The 17300-nt window shown below is 39.2% G+C and overlaps 1 protein-coding gene across 8 annotated transcripts in view; it reads right to left on the reverse strand.

Moving 5' to 3' along the window:
* FNDC3A (fibronectin type III domain containing 3A) overlaps positions 1-17300 on the reverse strand; it is a 125403-nt gene that overhangs the window by 51908 nt on the left and 56195 nt on the right. For 7 of the 8 annotated variants that reach the window (XM_042806029.1, XM_042806032.1, XM_042806031.1 and 4 more), the window contains 2 exons: positions 5024-5100; positions 85-322 (listed from right to left, as the gene is read on the reverse strand). In XM_042806029.1, coding sequence (XP_042661963.1) covers positions 85-322; positions 5024-5100 — 315 coding nt within the window. Of the gene's footprint in view, positions 1-84; positions 323-5023; positions 5101-9934; positions 10028-17300 lie in introns of those variants that run through there. The other variant, XM_042806034.1, reaches the window with a different exon arrangement.

Here is a 17300-nt window from a genome sequence, read left to right on the forward strand (position 1 = left end):
CCACTCATCAGTGTAACAGATGCTGGAAATGAGTAGAGCATTATTTTCTCTGATAGAACTTGCAATATTTGATAAGCTACTTACCCAGATCCCCATATACTTGTGAGGTGTGATACTGTGGAATGTACTGCGTTGCCATATCACCAGCTCCGGTCACGGGTGAATATATATGACGTGGTGGAGGGGGTATCATGGCTGGAAGAGGGAGGAAGCCAGGCAGCGGGGGATGTGGAGGCCTGTGTATCACTGCGTGACCACCGGGATGAAATTCTGGAGCCTGGGGAACCACCACAACCCTTCGAACACCATTATCCTCAATAACCTGTACAGTGAGAGACACCACACACCGTAAGAGAAATGACGGTCTGAAAGGCATGGTTTTTTACAGATACCTAAAGAAAACTAGGAATGGTAAAACCCTAAAATTTGAGAAACAGAAAAAAAAACATAGGACAGTTAAAGGGCTATCTATGATAAGTGTATTAACTGCAACAATACCATTAACGTCTCAGTATAATGAGGAAAAATACTATTTAAAAAAACTGACTGTAACATCATCTTACGTACATCAGGCATTTATGGCATGAGCCTGGCTTCTCCGCAGGGTCCCATTTCCACTCTCTTTCACGTTGCTTGTATGCTACACTGCTCCTAGGATTTGTTCTACAGTATACCTACTAGATTGCTCCCTAGAAGTGATTTGGTGGGTGGACAGACCTCACTCTGCGTAAATGGTGAGAGAAAAGGCACAACAGTGTCTGGTCTTTGCTCTACGCCCAACTCAGTCCACCAACACTAACCCAGGAGGTACTTGCTGTATTGTACCTGTTAGCGTGCAGCAGCCATCGCCTCCATCAAGCTGTTAAAGTTAAAAAAACAAACAAACAAACAAACAAACTAACAGGATGGCAGTCAGCCCTCTCAAGACTTCTTCAGGACTCAAGGCAGCTTTTAAAAATATTTTTTTTTCCCTTTTCTTCCCCCCACCTGTTAAAACATCTTGCACCCTGAAGGAAGCCACATGCTACTCAGAAAACTGGGGCCTTTGTGGCAGCCCCTGGTGTGCAAGGAGGCTTGTTGTGCAAAAACAGCAAATGGGGGATGTGACAGGACAACCTTCAGCTGAAGGACCTGAGTGCAGCCCCATGATGAGAATAAGTGTGGTCACGTAAGATGCATGGAGCTGAGGTGTGCTGTGCAGGGTACGTGTAGCATGTCTGGGGTCTGTAGCACCTAGGGGTCTGGTGGGGAGCAGGCACAAGGGCACTTATTGTAGAAAGTAGCAAAGCAGAAAATGCTCTTCACTAAACAAGGGTCAGTCATCAACTGGACCAGAAACAGGGGTCCAACCTTGAAGCGCATCACAGACGGGGAAGACTACCACCATCATCCCCTCTAGATGTTTGTATCACTATTGGTAAATTCACAAAAATGCATGACTTGGTAATATCCAGAGATGATCTTGGCATAATTTGACTTGTATGTATTGTGGTGTCAGTAACTTTAGTGTCTGGGATGCCAATCAATAAATTGTTCTACACTTCCTAGTAAAATGCTGTAAAATGCTACAGCAGGGACTGCAATGTAAGTTTTGGATGAAACATTTATCCAGATAAAGGGGGAGAAGAACAGAATCTGGAATATCACGACTACATTCAAAAGCACAGGACATGGCAACCCTCTGACATAAGTTTTCACTGACATTTGAAATGAGGTGGGGACATGTACACATACACTAATGAGTAACCTGGTACAACAGGAGCAGATCAAAGCATTTAAGTGCCAAGCTGCTTTCAACTCCACTGTTTAAGCTTAAGATATTATGCTTGGCTAGATTTAGCCTCATGCCCTGGTATGAACACTTCCACAAAGTCCATGACAGAAAGCTGCTTGGAGGATCAATCATTGGGTTTACCACGTCTCAGTTAGGGGCTGGTGTGCATATGGTACATCTGGAACCGAACTTCTGCTTTTGATTTCTCTGACAGCAATCTAATTTGTACACTCCAAAATTATCCTGCTAGCTGAACCAATGCAAGGTGAGTGAAGTTGGTCTAGGAAATTGTTTCAAAACTTCAATATTGTAATGAGAAAGGCAGCTGTATGCTTCTGGTATAAAGGTAGAATGAAGATCTCTATGCATACGCAGTAACATTTAGAAGACCTAACAGTATGCACACAATGGAGCTGATCCTACCTTACATAAATAGAGAGCTAGAAATTAAAATAAACGACCCTAGTAAACACAGCTTTAAAATACACACATGCCATGTAGCTTTAAAAAACCAGGCTATTTTCAGTATACAGAAATTGTCCCTTATTGAGAAAAAGTAATTTCACTAAAGACAACACTCTCCATATCTGTGCAACCATAGGTGTGTGGTGTCCTTAAGGCAGGATTTATCAACAGCAGTAAATGCAACTAGAACTTCTGCTGTTTAATGAAATTCTTTAAACACTGAAGTGTAGCTTTAATTATTTAAGTCCTTTTTGCTTACAAAAAAAAAATATTGCAAACTATCATGATTTTATAAGCAGATTCAGATTATGTAGGAAGCAGCTTCCATAAAAAACAAGGCTACTTAGTTTATAACTTATTTGTTTTCTTGGGTCTGCTAATAGCCTAACTCAGAAATAGAAATGCAATTCATAGCAGCAGGGACCTTAATAGTGTAAAATGAAGAGTTTGACAAGTCTGATGTAAATCAAACGTCAACTCAATGGGGTAGGCCTCTACCAGACAACACCAGAGATAAAAACCCTCCAAAAAGCAGTAAGAGCATCATGTCAAGTATATAATTTTAAGTTAAAAAAAGTAAACAATTATCCTAATTGTGCTAGCAAAACATGTAGTTCTGGTATAGGACTGTTTGGTGGAGTGAATCAAACATCACTGGAAAACTCACTACTTACAGTGAATATACACAGCTTAGAGAAGATGAATAAAGACCTTTTTTTTTTTTTTTTCTCCTCCAGAGTTTTACAACTACATTTACAAAAGAAGAGGAAGGGAAAATAAATCAACTTACGAGTTGCTTTTTATTTATGTGATGTAAGAAAAACAAACACACTTTATTCTGTAGTTAGGCCCAACTTCTAACAGAGGGCAGTAGGTCAAGCAGAAATCGAAGCAAGCAGAGGCATAACAGAACTAAATGAAAATGGATGGACAAAAGATGGTTATGCTGAAGTTGTTCTTCCAGACTGATGGCTTTAGACATTTAGCTGGTTTCCAATTTCTCTCAAAATATATCTGGAGTTGCTGACACTTAAAAATATACTATGCTGACACTTAAAAATACTCTATGCCTGAAGAAACCATGCTAGTTACTTTGCTGGGACAGCATTAAGTCTGGGATAACTCTTAGCTCAATAGTGTTAGACTTTCCTGTTTGCAAGACTACTATCAAATCTTCTGGCTTCTATCAGGAATTTCCATCATAAACCACAACAGCTGGTATGTTTTGTCAGCAGTAAATACTTCAGAAGCCTTATAAACCACAGGTTTTCCTGGACTGTGATACTTTTACTCAGATGAAAACAGCAGACATGAGCTCATTCCACCTGTACTCTGCACTGGATAGATGTGAGGCACCTTCAGTTCAAAAGTCAGAGCGCCGTGTTAGCACACCACCTGCTTGCACTAACAAGTTCCAATGACAGGCTAACAAGCACGCCTCAGCAAGGCGCAGTCCTTCAGCCTCATCTGCTGCAAGTTGTTCTCAAAGGAAGAATAAATTCACTTTATAAATATTATTCAGATTGGCACAGGTTATACAACTTTTTAAACATGAAATACTTCATCAACTGAAATTAAGTATGCAAGTAAAATTCAGAATTTCGAATGCTTTCAGTTCTTTAAAAATGAATTCTAATAGAAATCAAGACTTTTTACTATGACCTAAAGAGAAATGGACTCTCAGAATGACTTTAAATTAATCTTTCTTATTCCTGTTTGGAAACAGCTATGAAGGACACATGAATCAACTTATCAGGCAACTTCTGACAGATAAAAGGTAAAACCACAGAGTATTAGTGGACCTAACTTAACAGACTTTTCCTTCACTACAGGACAATTTTTAATGCCATCCAGATAATTAGTCCAACATCTGCTAGACACTGTGGGCTTTTTGGTTGCATTTTGCATGTTGAATTCTCTACTCAGTGTACACCATGGTATGCATGATGAGTCAGAGGTAGACTGGTCACAACAACAGAACATCACGGGAAAGACTTACATTATAGAGAGTGGCATTCATCTGATCTAAATTCCAGGTCTGACCTACAAACTCCTAGACTTGTTCTATAGTTGAGGGAAAGAAAGAGACACCATCTAGAAGGTGACACATCTCATTATAATACAGGTGTCAAAAATAGCCAAAAGGAATCATCCTTTTAATCTACTTTAAAGGATGTCCAGGTTATCTAGCTCACATTTAATTTTCAGGTATCTAAATTAGGAATTGCACAGCAGTGAGAAAATGAGAGCCCCATTTTAAGATAAGCTGTGGAAACACATATTATATGATAATTTATCCCCAGTGGACAGCTGACATTTTTTTCCATTTCCATTTGTTTGCTACACTTGTTTTAACTGATCTGTTTTACTCCTTACCTGCAGGGAACTTCCCAGATACCAACTATGTACATACATAAAATTATACTGGTGCCAAGAGAAAATATCCACTCACACAGAAATCAGTAGAGGTCTTGCACAATGGGCTATTTGGGTCATGACTATATTTTATATTCAGAGGGCATCTAGTACATTAGGATCCTGAATTCAACAAGGAAATGTACTTGTTATTGTCATGTAAGTAGTTAATATATAACTAAACAGATACATATATAGCGTGAGAAGTCTCTCATCACAAAGATACTACAGGACATCTCCCCTCATTTACTTGCTTGACCACAGTGACTCTGAAACCTGACACATTAATTTACTGAATTAGCTATTATGGTTCTACTGCCATAATCTGAACAAAAAGAAATGAAGTAAGAATCAAATTAAGTGACATACCTGTGGGGCATATCCAGGAGGCACATAAATAGTAGGCACTGAACCATTTGGGGACATCATTGGAACCTGAGCAGGACCTAAATGGATTACAGAAATATTTAATACAGCACCATTTAATAATTTGAGAAAGTTGAAAGAACATACCGAACTTCAAAGTCTCTCTGAAACATACACAAAATAACATAGATAAATAAAGGCAATGAACTGTACAAATAAAATTATAGCAAGGGACACTCTTAGAAACCTAAGAAACAGGTAGAAAAAACAAAAAAAAAAACAGAAACAAAACGAAAAAAATCCACCAGCAGATATTTCTCCCTTCTCTGTCATCAAGCTCACGGAACTTATGTCAAAACTTCTTAAGAAGTGTCCCAAGATGAAAAGACAGTAGAAGAGACTTTAAAACAGAATCAAAACAGAAAAATATCTGAAACAAATTGCTGAAACCAGATAGTATTGAGTTGTAAAGAAAATTACTTATAAAATTGCCGTTCTGGCAACCTGAAGTAGTCTCAGTACCACAGGTGTGGGAGGTGGCAAACAGGACACTAACTTAGGTCCCAGGGGAAAGCCAGTGTATGACAAACCAGTAAGCCTACTCCTACCAATGGGAAAAGCTGTGATACCATGATGATCCTTGTACCATGCAAATCAGAAAGAACGGAGTTTGCAGACACTTAGATAAATATGACACAACAGGGATGTTTTAAGGTGGCATTTGTAGATAAAGTACTGCCTGGAAAATCAGGTACCTTCCAAGAGCACAGGGACACTGTTACATACTTGGATTTTCAAAAAGCTTTTGACAATCTCTCTCGAAGACTCTTAAAGTAATGCTGCCTTTGGTTAAAAAGGGAAAGGGCTTTTCATGAATACCTAACTGGCTTGAGAACAGGAAACAAAGAGAAGTAAATGATCAGCTTTCAGAGTGCCTAGAGTGACCAAAGGAGACCCAGAGGCACACAAAGAAGAACCTGTTCAATGTATTAACAAAACCTCTGGAAAAGGAAATGAACAGCAAGGTGACAAATTTTTGGTATGCTCTCGGAGAGCTGTAAAGGATCTCACAGTACTCAATGACCAGATGATAAAAAAAAAAGTAGAAGAAATAGCGTTGATAAGCGCAAAGTAATGCACCTGGACAAACCCAGATTTATTTATTTACAGTGACAAGACATAAGTTACCTGTAAATAAACAGACTATGGAGTTACTACATATCTTTCTAAGGAAATACCAGCTGAGCATTGTTCAGTGGCATCTGAAGAAAGAAAGAGAACATTAAAAATCATTGCTAACAGAACAGCAAACAAGCAGAAAACATTATCACGCTATGGTATAAATCCATGTTGTACCCCAATACTTTGAGTGCTAAGTTTGTCTTGACACACAGAACTGGGAAAGTACAAAAAAAAGGAAAGTTTACAGTGGCTTTCCACCTGTTTATCAGGAAAGATTAAAGAAACCAGGATTCTTCCACCTGAAGACAGTTAAAATGTAAGAGGGCTGGCAATAAAAGAATAGTAAAAGATCTGTAACACCCGTACCCCCCTCCAAGCTGCCTAAAATTGGGAAGACAGATCATTTACAGTTTATCGTGTACAAAACCCACAGATATTAAATTAAAAAACCAAAACAAAACAGTTAAAAGGTTTAAAAAAAGATAAAGGAATTTCTCATGGAATACACAGCTATATTGTGTAGCTCCTTGCTTTAAAAGCATTGTGGAAACTAAAGGTTAGGCTCAGAAGAAATGAAACAAATTGAGAGAGGTAATTCATTAAGAGCTGTAAAAAAATACAAGTCTTTTGGTTCAGGAAGCTAGAAACAAGAAAGTCATTTCTATGTGCCTGCCCTATCTGATGCCTTCCCCTTCAGTATTTGAACTGTACAGATTCATCTCTATCAGAGCAAGCACATCGGCACAAGCTTCAAGAGTACTGTCTACAGACGTCCTTACATTCTTGTGTTTAAAATACACAAGGCAACAATTGCTGGGGTTTAATAATTAAAGAAAAACCGAAACACAGTATAACATGACCACAGTTTGTGGCAAATGCGGAAGGTTGGGATTCAGACACTACAGGCTGCATTCTCCAAATTTCCAATTCAGTGTAGCGCAGCTAGCAAAAGCACCAATCCAACTCTAAGTTTCAGTAATACTTCTGAAAGGGCACTCATAGTTCCACATCAATGTTTTATAAACTCAGTTAAGATCTGCAAATGGAAAGCACTAAGTAAATGCAAAGTACAGTATATAAGATTAGCATACCTCATTCTGATAAGTATGAGCTCGACAGAAGAATAAAAAGAATTATGTCCAAATGCCAAGAGCGGGGAAAAGGAACAAAAAGCATTCTTTAAAAAAGTAGCATGTAATCCAACTTGATTACGTATATTATAGGGACTTCTTTAAAATCAGATACAGAAGTTTTGAAATGCATTACCTAGAAAGAATCACAGCTTTATTATCAACAAATTGTTAACCCACACCTGGGGGAGGGGGTGAAGAGACTTTTTAAGAACAAAGCCTTAATTGAAAGATTAACTGAACTGTGTAGCAGCAACTAATAGAAGGACTACAGTAAGCTATAAATTGAGAACTGAACCTTTGCCAGGTCTTTTTGCTCAGCTGAAACTCAAAAATATTTCAGTGGAAGTTTCTCCTGAGTATGAAGTGCTAAAAAGAAATTAAAGTGAAGTGAAAAACAGCTAAAGAGAAGACAAAAAAGTGCTTTACAGCATGAGCTTACAATAAATTCAAAAAGGTAAACAGTGATGGAAGCATATGTATTGTAAATTGCCACTCAACCAACTAATGGTTTCAATTCTTACATAAGAAGGCAGATTTTACACAGTTTGTATCTTGTAATGCTTACTTGCAGTTTTTCCATAATGAAATACAAAACACTGACTTCTATTAAACTCACAATTTTAGGCTATGTAAGTTTCAGGTAAATTGAGAGAATTATGACCACAGTCACTTTAACATTTTAAGGCAAACTCATCATCCTCAGGAGATGAAGGAACTCTAACATGAAGAAACAGTTTCTTTGTGAACTAGCAGGTATCTCTGTGTTCGATGCTTTTTTGTTTTCAACATCTAAAGAATATTGTTTAACAATCTTTTTAAAGCTTACTTATTTAGTGCTTTAATCCCTCTAACAAACAAAAAAAATGTGGTTATCTCCAATCCAGTACAAAGGTCGATCCACAGAGCCATTTTCAGTATATCCATAATATCGAAGTCACAAAATCAAAGACTTAAAGGCAATGTATGAACCTGAAAAAATACTGCAGTGTTAGAATAGGGTCAAATTACTAGTTTGCAAGCTTACATGCCATCTTTAGCACTTTAAAGTTCCAGAATTAATGAAAATATATTTTTAATATTCAAGGTGTAAGGGTGAACTCTAATTTACTTCTGATTAGATTTCCAAATGGCTGTGGAATGAAGTTATATTGCAGAGGAACAATCAAGAAAATGGAAATAATGGAAAAAAAGTTGGCAGGCTCTATATTTTAATGAACATAGAGTCTTTACAGTAAAATTACTGATTTCTCGACAGAGAGCGTATTACTACCTGTAATATATATAAAAAAGCTTTCCTGTATCTAAAGATAAAACGCTAATATGCTATAAAAGCAGGTTGCTTTTTCTTTCTTTTTTTTTTTTTTTCCTTTTTAAAACAACTAAGGTGAAGATCTTGGCTCTACTTCAGTGAAACACACTGCAAGAAGAATTTTCATGCTTTTAGGTACTGGCTAGACTGGTGCATGACAAAGGCAGTGTTATTTACACGAGGTGAGACTTATTATAAAGAATCAGAAAACAAGAGCATCAGGAGTTTGTGTTAAGCAAACCTCTAATTTTCTATATTGCACATAAACGGAATTGACTTCCTCCAAATCACGCTGTAAAAGGAGATCTCGATTCTTTTATGTACTTTCAGGTATACAAATTCACTTATGTAAGAAGTAGGAAAGAAAACAAACGTATAGTTATGCTTTACACATTATTCTTGAAAAATGACTCATCAAACAGAGTAAAGGTTTTATTTAACTCAATTGAACCCATTAAATGGATGTTTTGCCACACTGTTTATTATTGTCCTGAAACTTGCTATTTCACTGTGAAAGAGAAAACTTTTAAAGTCTCTATGTAAGCATTTTGCTCTAAGTTTAAAAAATAATTAAAATCAAGGTGCCTACCAAAGATCACGCAACACTTGGAATATGTGTCCCAAAAATAGGAAATACATAAAAAATTCCCCAAGAGGGGCAGTACCTCCCTCCCCAGCAATAGCTGGTGAAGTTCTCCAACACGTCTATTTGTGCAGACTGTAAAAACCTCATTACAGCTGCCATAAAGGAGCAGCAAAATCAACCCCGCCGCATAATCGCTAGCACCGTGACGAACTCAATCTAAACATAGCAACACCTGAAAACTGGAGGACACCGCCACCGCTCGCCTGGCCGATAAACGATTTCTTGCCATTTTAACCATTAAGAATCGCTCCACGTTAAAGCCTCTCACACCAGCGCCTGGGGACGCCCCCCACCCCCGGGATTCCCAGCGCCAAGGCAGGACCCGCGGGGGCACAAACTCTTCCGGGGCAGCAGCCGCCCGCAGCCCCGCTCGGGTAAAACCCGCGCTCGCCGTGGCCTCCCCTCACGGCTTCGAGGCCACCGCGGCCCCCCCCCCACCCCGGCGGGCCTGCCGGCCACCCCCCCTCCTGAGGCCGCCCATTACCCACAGAAGGGTTTAGCAGCGCTCGGATTCCCCACAACGTTATATATATATATATATATATATATATATATATATTTTTTTTTTTTTTTTTTCCCAGCTTTCCCCCATCCGCCACTGCCGCAGGGGCAGAGCCGCGCGGCCCAGCCGGGGTACACCTTACCGCTCATTTCGGGCTGGGCAGCGGGCCGGGGCCGGGGCCCGGCGGCTGCTCCCCGGCGCGCCGCGGCAGGCGGGGCGGCTCCCTCGGCCTCAGGTGCGCGGCTGCCCGCCCCGCTCCGCCCCGCCGCCCGCCCCGCCCTGCCCGGGCCGCGGCCGGGACCCGGGCCCGCTGCCAGCCTCGCCGGCGGCGGCGCGGCCTGCTGCCGCCGGGACAGGCCGCGGCGTCACCCCCCCCAGCGGAGAAAAGCTTCCTCAGCCATCCCGCAGCGGTTTTTGCTGTAGCCTACCCCTTGTCGTTGGCTGGTGTGATGCAAGTGCTTTAGCTGAAAGCTTTTACGTTAATTATCCCAATTAAGTTAAAGGATTACTTCGGCCCAATCCTTCCAGAGGATTTACCTTCAGCTGAACTGCTAATCAGTTTACAGCTACGAAAGGAGGTGTGCAAACAGATCTGGTTGCAAACAAACGCGCTCCGGTGTGTCGCGTTCCGAAAGCTGCAATGACTTTGATACTAATCTGTGTGGATACTGCGGCTCATGAACGCTGCTATACTTAGCATTAGTCTAATGTGAACGGTGATGAATCACTGTTATCCCCAGGAGGAAATAGCATTCAGGATTTACTGCAGCACATTAGGTTAACTATGGCTCTATAACCAAACACCCACACTTTGACATCACGCAGGCGATGATATGCATCACTGACGCAAGCACTGACAGGATCAAACACAAAGGCCACCGCAGTTGAAACAATAGGCGCACCGCTGACGTAGCAGCACGCCCCTCCAACACTGATGGGCTGCAGTAAATCAATAGTTCCCAGATGCCACAAATAGTTGCACCACTCTGTCTTTTACATAATGGCTAAGGCTTCAAAGTCTTATTTTGGGCTCCCAGCAGCTACAATTAATTACAAAACCCAGTAACAACCACCACCACCTATTGGTCCACATTTGTCTTGTAAATTGTGCCTGGAAAATACTTCCAAATTAGTACTTTAAGTTAACAGGCACTAAAAAACTGTCGCAAAAGCATCAGCAGCTTTGCGTTTACTAGGTGCAATGTAATCAAAGCAAGTAATAATAAAAAAAGAAAAGCAAACACAGAACTTACTGTTAGGCCTGAGCTGGGGAAGAGGCACAAGAAGGAACTGTGAGCACTGCAAGGACACAGGTGATCAGAAGACTTCAGTTTGCAGTGCTGTCAATTTAACATATTCCTTATGCTCTAAATTCATCCTGACTAAACAATCCCTTCCCCCATCCATCTGTCTACATTTGCCATCAAGGCTGGGGAACAGCAGCTGACAAAGCAGCAACATCAATTTAAATATATTAATTGGCTACAAAAAAAATCTATCAGTAGACTGCAGGCTGGCAAACACAAGGAAACACTGAAGGTAAAACGTTCACGTAGTTCCTTTCAAAAGCAGGGAAAAAAGCATCAGTTTCAATCACAGAGACCTTGGAATAATGGATAAAAGAGCAGAAAGCCATGAAGCTTAACTACAGTATTTCTAAAGATTACATCCTAATGAGATCCTGATCTTTCCCATGAAACCATACATACATATTCAGAAAAAAAAAAAAAAAAGACATGAAATCCCTTCTCGTAGGCAAAGAGCAGAGATGACAGGTTCCTATAGCACTTTATCATTAATATAGCTATCGGTTTTCTTCTATAATGGCCTCACATATGTTCAAAGGAAAAAAAGGTGACAATGGTTTCTATGTTTAAATGTTAAATGCACTTTCATTTCACCTGTTTCTAAACAATGACCTCTGTACAATTCTGTGATTAAAAAAACCTGCAAGCCCACGACTTTGAATAGTGTAGCTTCACAACATGAAGTTAAACTTGGGAGCTTGCAGAAGGATTATTTTAGTTGTTTGAGATACTCCAACAAGAAAAAGTTTTTATACGTTCTTTCTGAAGCAATTGTGTGGTACAGTGATCAACTCTATCCTACTTCGTTAGCAAAAAGTACCAACGAATCAAGGATGTTAATGTGGAAATACAACACAGACTGAGTTGTCTACTGTGCAGCCTAGATTGTTAAATTGCTTTGTTCTGTTTGCTGTTTTAGATTTAGATTTAGGGTAATTATTTAGTAACTATGTGGAAGAGTTATGTCAAAAAATTGTTCTCTCTCCCTTGTAGTCTTCCAATTTAAATATCAGGTGAACAATAAATCGTTGCATTTCAAAGGGAGTCAAACGTGATATACCATTCTTAACACAAAGAAGCTTTGATGAACATGTTTTTATTCTTCGCAGAAAAAAATAATGTGCACTTGTTCTAATCTAAGTGTATTGAGTATTTGCTTAGCTTTTTTCGAGAGACTAATTTCCTAGCACTTATGCTTAGTAGTACTGATCTGTAACTTTTTCAGACTAGCATTTAATATTTGTGCATACTGCTTAATCATGTTCCATTTGATTCACAACAATCACGATAAACCACAATTTAATCATCTAACAGTTGTTGCCACTAGAATTTGTGTTTTTCTAATCAGATTTTTTTTTTTTGGCCATATAGCGCTGCAGATCAGAAAGATAAAAAGTTAGGCACTACTACTGGTAGTTGGTTGTGGCTAAGAGGTGAACGGCACAAGTGAATCTCAACAGCTGGCAGTTCTTGGCGTGTAGACAGTGGCTTCTACAAAAGAGCACGTTGATTCAGAAAAGAGAGATCTTGAAAGGAACAAGCATTAACTTCAACTTCCCCCCCCAACTGGTTGTGCCAAAAATGAAATTACAGTGTAATTACTTATACAGGCCTTTGCGGCATCATTATATTCAACTTATTACACTAATGAGTTGTTTTTTTCTGTGTGCACTTACCTGTCTACATTGATTTGAAACTACAGTGCAAAATTACCTGGCGCATTCTGCTGTCTCAGAGCTGGCATTCAGAGACACCACAACCCCCCTTACAAACCCTCTGTTTGTGCAAATTTCTTAATATTCCCCCCTCAAATTATTATACACATATACACATATGTGTGTGTATATCTATCTACATACAGATTATGACTTGAATATGACTTATTGAATATTACTTATACGAATATGATGTATTGAATAAGAAAATCAATAGCATACAAATCAATACGTATAAATGCTGAAACAATTTTACAAATTCTAGGGTAGGTAATTTTAAAACTATGGATGAAAATACACAGAAAATGCTGTGGTTATAATAAAATTCTGTTTGTGCAAACTGTGATTATTACAACACATATAGTGTCAGAAACTTGAGCAAGAAGTTAATACCAGAAAAGGCCCCCCTGAGAAAATTTGGTGCCTAACTCAAATTTTTATTTCTATCCAAGGCAGACACCTCTAAAGTTGTACTACTCTGAGTTTCTGGAATCTACTAATCACGTGTACTTTCATTTGAAAACCTCCGAGTTGTTCAAGCTTCAGGATAATTACATAAACGAATACAATGCAGATTCAGATGGTCCATTTAAAAGAAAAACAAAGAACAAAAACTATTATAAGTAGCTGAAGTCCTTCTAACATCTAAAACAAATACCACATGCGTTGTTTTCTAAAGAGACCAGTTTGGGAGTGGTCATTCCTAGCTGGAAGACATAAAACTAAACAGGACATGATGTGTCTCAGCTTCCCAGGAATCTCATAATCCAATATTCTACATGACTTAGCAGAAAGAGGGAAACGTAGGTAAATGTAGAATGACACTGGCTCCACAACTAGAGTTCTAGGGTGCAAAATCAGCGCCAAATCTTGTAAAGGTAAAAGGTTAATGATAACTGCTGATTTAAAAAAAAAAAAACCTCACATCCAACAGTTCTGTTCCACAGAAATTTTACTCTCTTAGATGTAATTCTTGCATTAGGATAAGTGAGTTTGCTGTTCTGGTCAGATGAAAAGGTCTTCCGTAACAACACAAAGAAATGGAGAGAGTTCAGTCCTCCAGAACTTCCTCTCTTCACCACATACAATTATTGTTATGCCTACATTAGAGGTGGTCACTTGAGTCCACCAACAGAGATTCTACCAACACTGCAGTTCCACAAACAAATGTTCAGATGTAGCTTTCTAAAGTATAAAATAAATTTTGAAGTAACAATTTATTACAGTTATACTTCAAATCAGGAGGGAAAGAAACGTTCCCTGAAGCTGACAATTCAAAAGGTGACATTTGGTAATGTAAAATCCTTCTGTCATGACACAAACTGTAGGGAACAAGCCCCAAGAAAATTACACAATCATCACATGACAAATATGAGACAGACATAAGACCAAACTGAAAACATCTGATGTTACACACCTTACACTTTGCAGCATCTAAAGCAAACACTTGGCTTCAGTAGGGTGATTCACCGGCTGCCTCTGGAGGACAACTCTCTGCTTCTGTGCATTTATCAGGGAGTCACTTCATACCAAATGACATAAATCATTAAGCACGGACAGTGTGTCCTCAAGTAGACATCTGGTTTAGGCTTGCTCTAGTCACTCATCTGTCCAATTTCAGTAGAGTACGTCAAGTTTTCTGAGAGTCGATGCCTACTGTCAGGAAAAGGAGGTCTTTCTGTTCTGTTAGTAGGTAGGCTAAATTCTGTGCTATGCTCAAGATTAACCCCGCAGCTTGCTCCTGTCTAGGGAAGCGCAATGAACACCAGACTATGGAATAACCTGGGTCACCTCTGCTGAAGATGGGCCACTAGAAACTGGAATGCAACACACTGAGGTCTTGTCCACGCTAGAGACACTTAACGCCTCTAATCCAAGAGCTTCTAAATGGAAAATATAGACCCAGCCTTCAAAACAGGAACCAGAACCCAGGACTTCACCTAAATCATACAGGAATCCCTCTTACATCAACAGAAAAAGGCAGATTGCCTTCTCATGTAGTTTCCTTCTAGAATCTTATCCTTTTTTTTTTGAGGTGAAGATGCCCATCTCCAAAAGACAACATGGAGAAAGTCTAAACTCGAAACACCCCAGAGCCTCATGGCTCGGGGACTCTGCTGGAATCGAGGAGCTACAGGTTCTGATTCTGTGGTATTTCAGAGAGCTAAAAACCTCAGATCTCCTTGATTCTGGGCTAGTGCTTTAACCTATTTCCTCCTTCTGATACTGTTTGCATTTGGGGACAAACAGTAAAAGTCCAGGTAAAGAAATAGCCTTTATTTTTGGAGAAAGGCAACGTTTATATACTGTGTCTCTATACTGTCTCTGCTTTGGCATGTCTTTGATGTCTGGCTTCTTGGCTGTTCCCCTGCAGCCTCATGTTTTGTACAATTACAGGCATGTAGGGAATTCCATGGTAAAAAAACAGGAGAAGCAAAGGATTCAGTGTGATTGCTAGGATTAGGTCACGATACAGTGGGTGAGCTGGGCTGCATCTGAGATTTCTGCAGCTAAAATCTTCTTAAGTTAGAACCAGGGTGGAATCCAAACACCCTGAACACGACCCCTTGCAATTACAGTTCATCGCACAGACGTATTTTTCTCTGTCTTTTCACCAATAACAAGACAAGCCTATGAATGCAGCTACAATAGGGGCTGCTCTGAAGACAGTGGAAATAGAAGTTTGTCTGAAAAACTACTGATCTTGAAAGTTCTTAATAACATTGCAGCTGACATCATAAATACGTAAACATTTAGATTAAGACTTCTAATTCTGCTAATGACTTAAGGTCAACACACCAGAATTTTCATGTTCAAAGAGCTTTGCAGAAATTTGGTCCCAAATTAACCCAAAATCATGGTACAGAGAAAAAAGAACGGATGTTCTCGGTCAGACTTAGCAACACAGAAAGGCACCATGCTTACTACCAGTACCTGCAGCCTCTTCTGTAGTGAAATGTTTCTATTTTCATACAGATCACTGAACACCTTCAACCAATTCCCACTGCAAACCTCACATTTTACTGTTGACAGTGATTCAGAAGTGTTTTTCAGGGTCTGTGTTAGCCAAGAAAAAAGAAAATCATCACAAGCTAACTAATAAAGGCTTTTAAAAATTTTATTTAAATCTTGTAAACTTGTTTCAGCATTTGAAATTTAAAATTTGGTCCTTTTAGTGGATTATGTGACAAAGGCTCCTTGACTCTTCACAATGAACTCTTTACAGATCCCTTCAACAAGGTATTATTTTCTCCAAATCTCAAGCAAGTTACCACACAGGGAAAGTATGTAAGCTCAAACATTAAGAGCATCTATGACAAAGATTGTTGTTGATAAAAAGCTTTCAACAATGTTAATAAATATGTATTATCAGAAAGAAAGTATCTGGTAAAGCAGTAAGCAGGGACCAGACACAAAGATAAGCCTATGCCGTTGCACTGTTCTCTTCAAATTCAATTTGCTCTGTAACCAAATACATTTTAGAAAGTAACATACCCACTGCTTTGGCAGCCAAAACGAACTCAGAGCCAGAAAAAACTATGTAAGGAATCTACTTACCTGTGCCAAACAAGAGGCCAGGGATGAAAAAACTAACTTGGCTCAGACATATAAAAGTTGTCATTCCAAACCAGAATAAAGGGAAAAAAAAGATACAGGCATACGGTGGAGCTCTTTACCATACATTATGTATGGATCAATATATCCCTCTACTAAGGAGTTGAGACAAGAAAATTACTTAATAGCTGGAAAGTAATCGTGTCCTTTGTGCAGAAGCCTTTTTATTGCTTCACTGCTCTCTGGATGCAGGAGAACTACATTTTCTGTTGTTGGACCATCAGGGCTCAAGGACTGAAAAAGACCTCATGAATCAAGTCTATTCACCTGCAACTGCAGCTTCATTCCTCTCCCCATGATCATACATCAGGATTCATCATAAATGGCTTCTACGTAAAAGCATCAAGACCAATCTTAAAACAGTCAGTTCTTTTAGCCACGCGTCCCCCACTGGAGTGCTGTTCTAGAGTACCGCTCTCCTATGTAGCAAGGAAGCTTCTTGTAATTAGATCAAAGTTATTCACAGCCATTTGACATCCAGCTGGGCTCTAAATCAGTTCTGGCATTAACTATTCATTTTTTTTTAATTATTGTTTTTCTTAAATCTTTGGTATTTACTTACCTAACAAAACTAATCTTTAGCCAAAAAAGCCATACTCTTCTACTCTTCTTTTATAAAATAGGCTCCTCGTTCTCCTGAATATCCTAATAGCTCTTTTCTACAAGACCACAAATCAGCTTCATTTCATCTTTTGTAAACATGAATTATCAAATTATAGTTCAAGTCTCAACAGAATCCTGTAAAACGTTACTAAACACCCTAAACTGTACTAGCAAAAACTGCCCTGATGTATTTTATGGTCACAGTAACGTTTACAGATACATTATACTGGAAATAATACTTATCTTGTGAGTCAAATAGCTTGCCTGC

Source organism: Tyto alba, unplaced genomic scaffold (genome assembly GCF_018691265.1).
Source record: "Tyto alba isolate M040663 unplaced genomic scaffold, T.alba_DEE_v4.0 Super-Scaffold_45, whole genome shotgun sequence".
Taxonomy (NCBI): domain Eukaryota; kingdom Metazoa; phylum Chordata; class Aves; order Strigiformes; family Tytonidae; genus Tyto; species Tyto alba.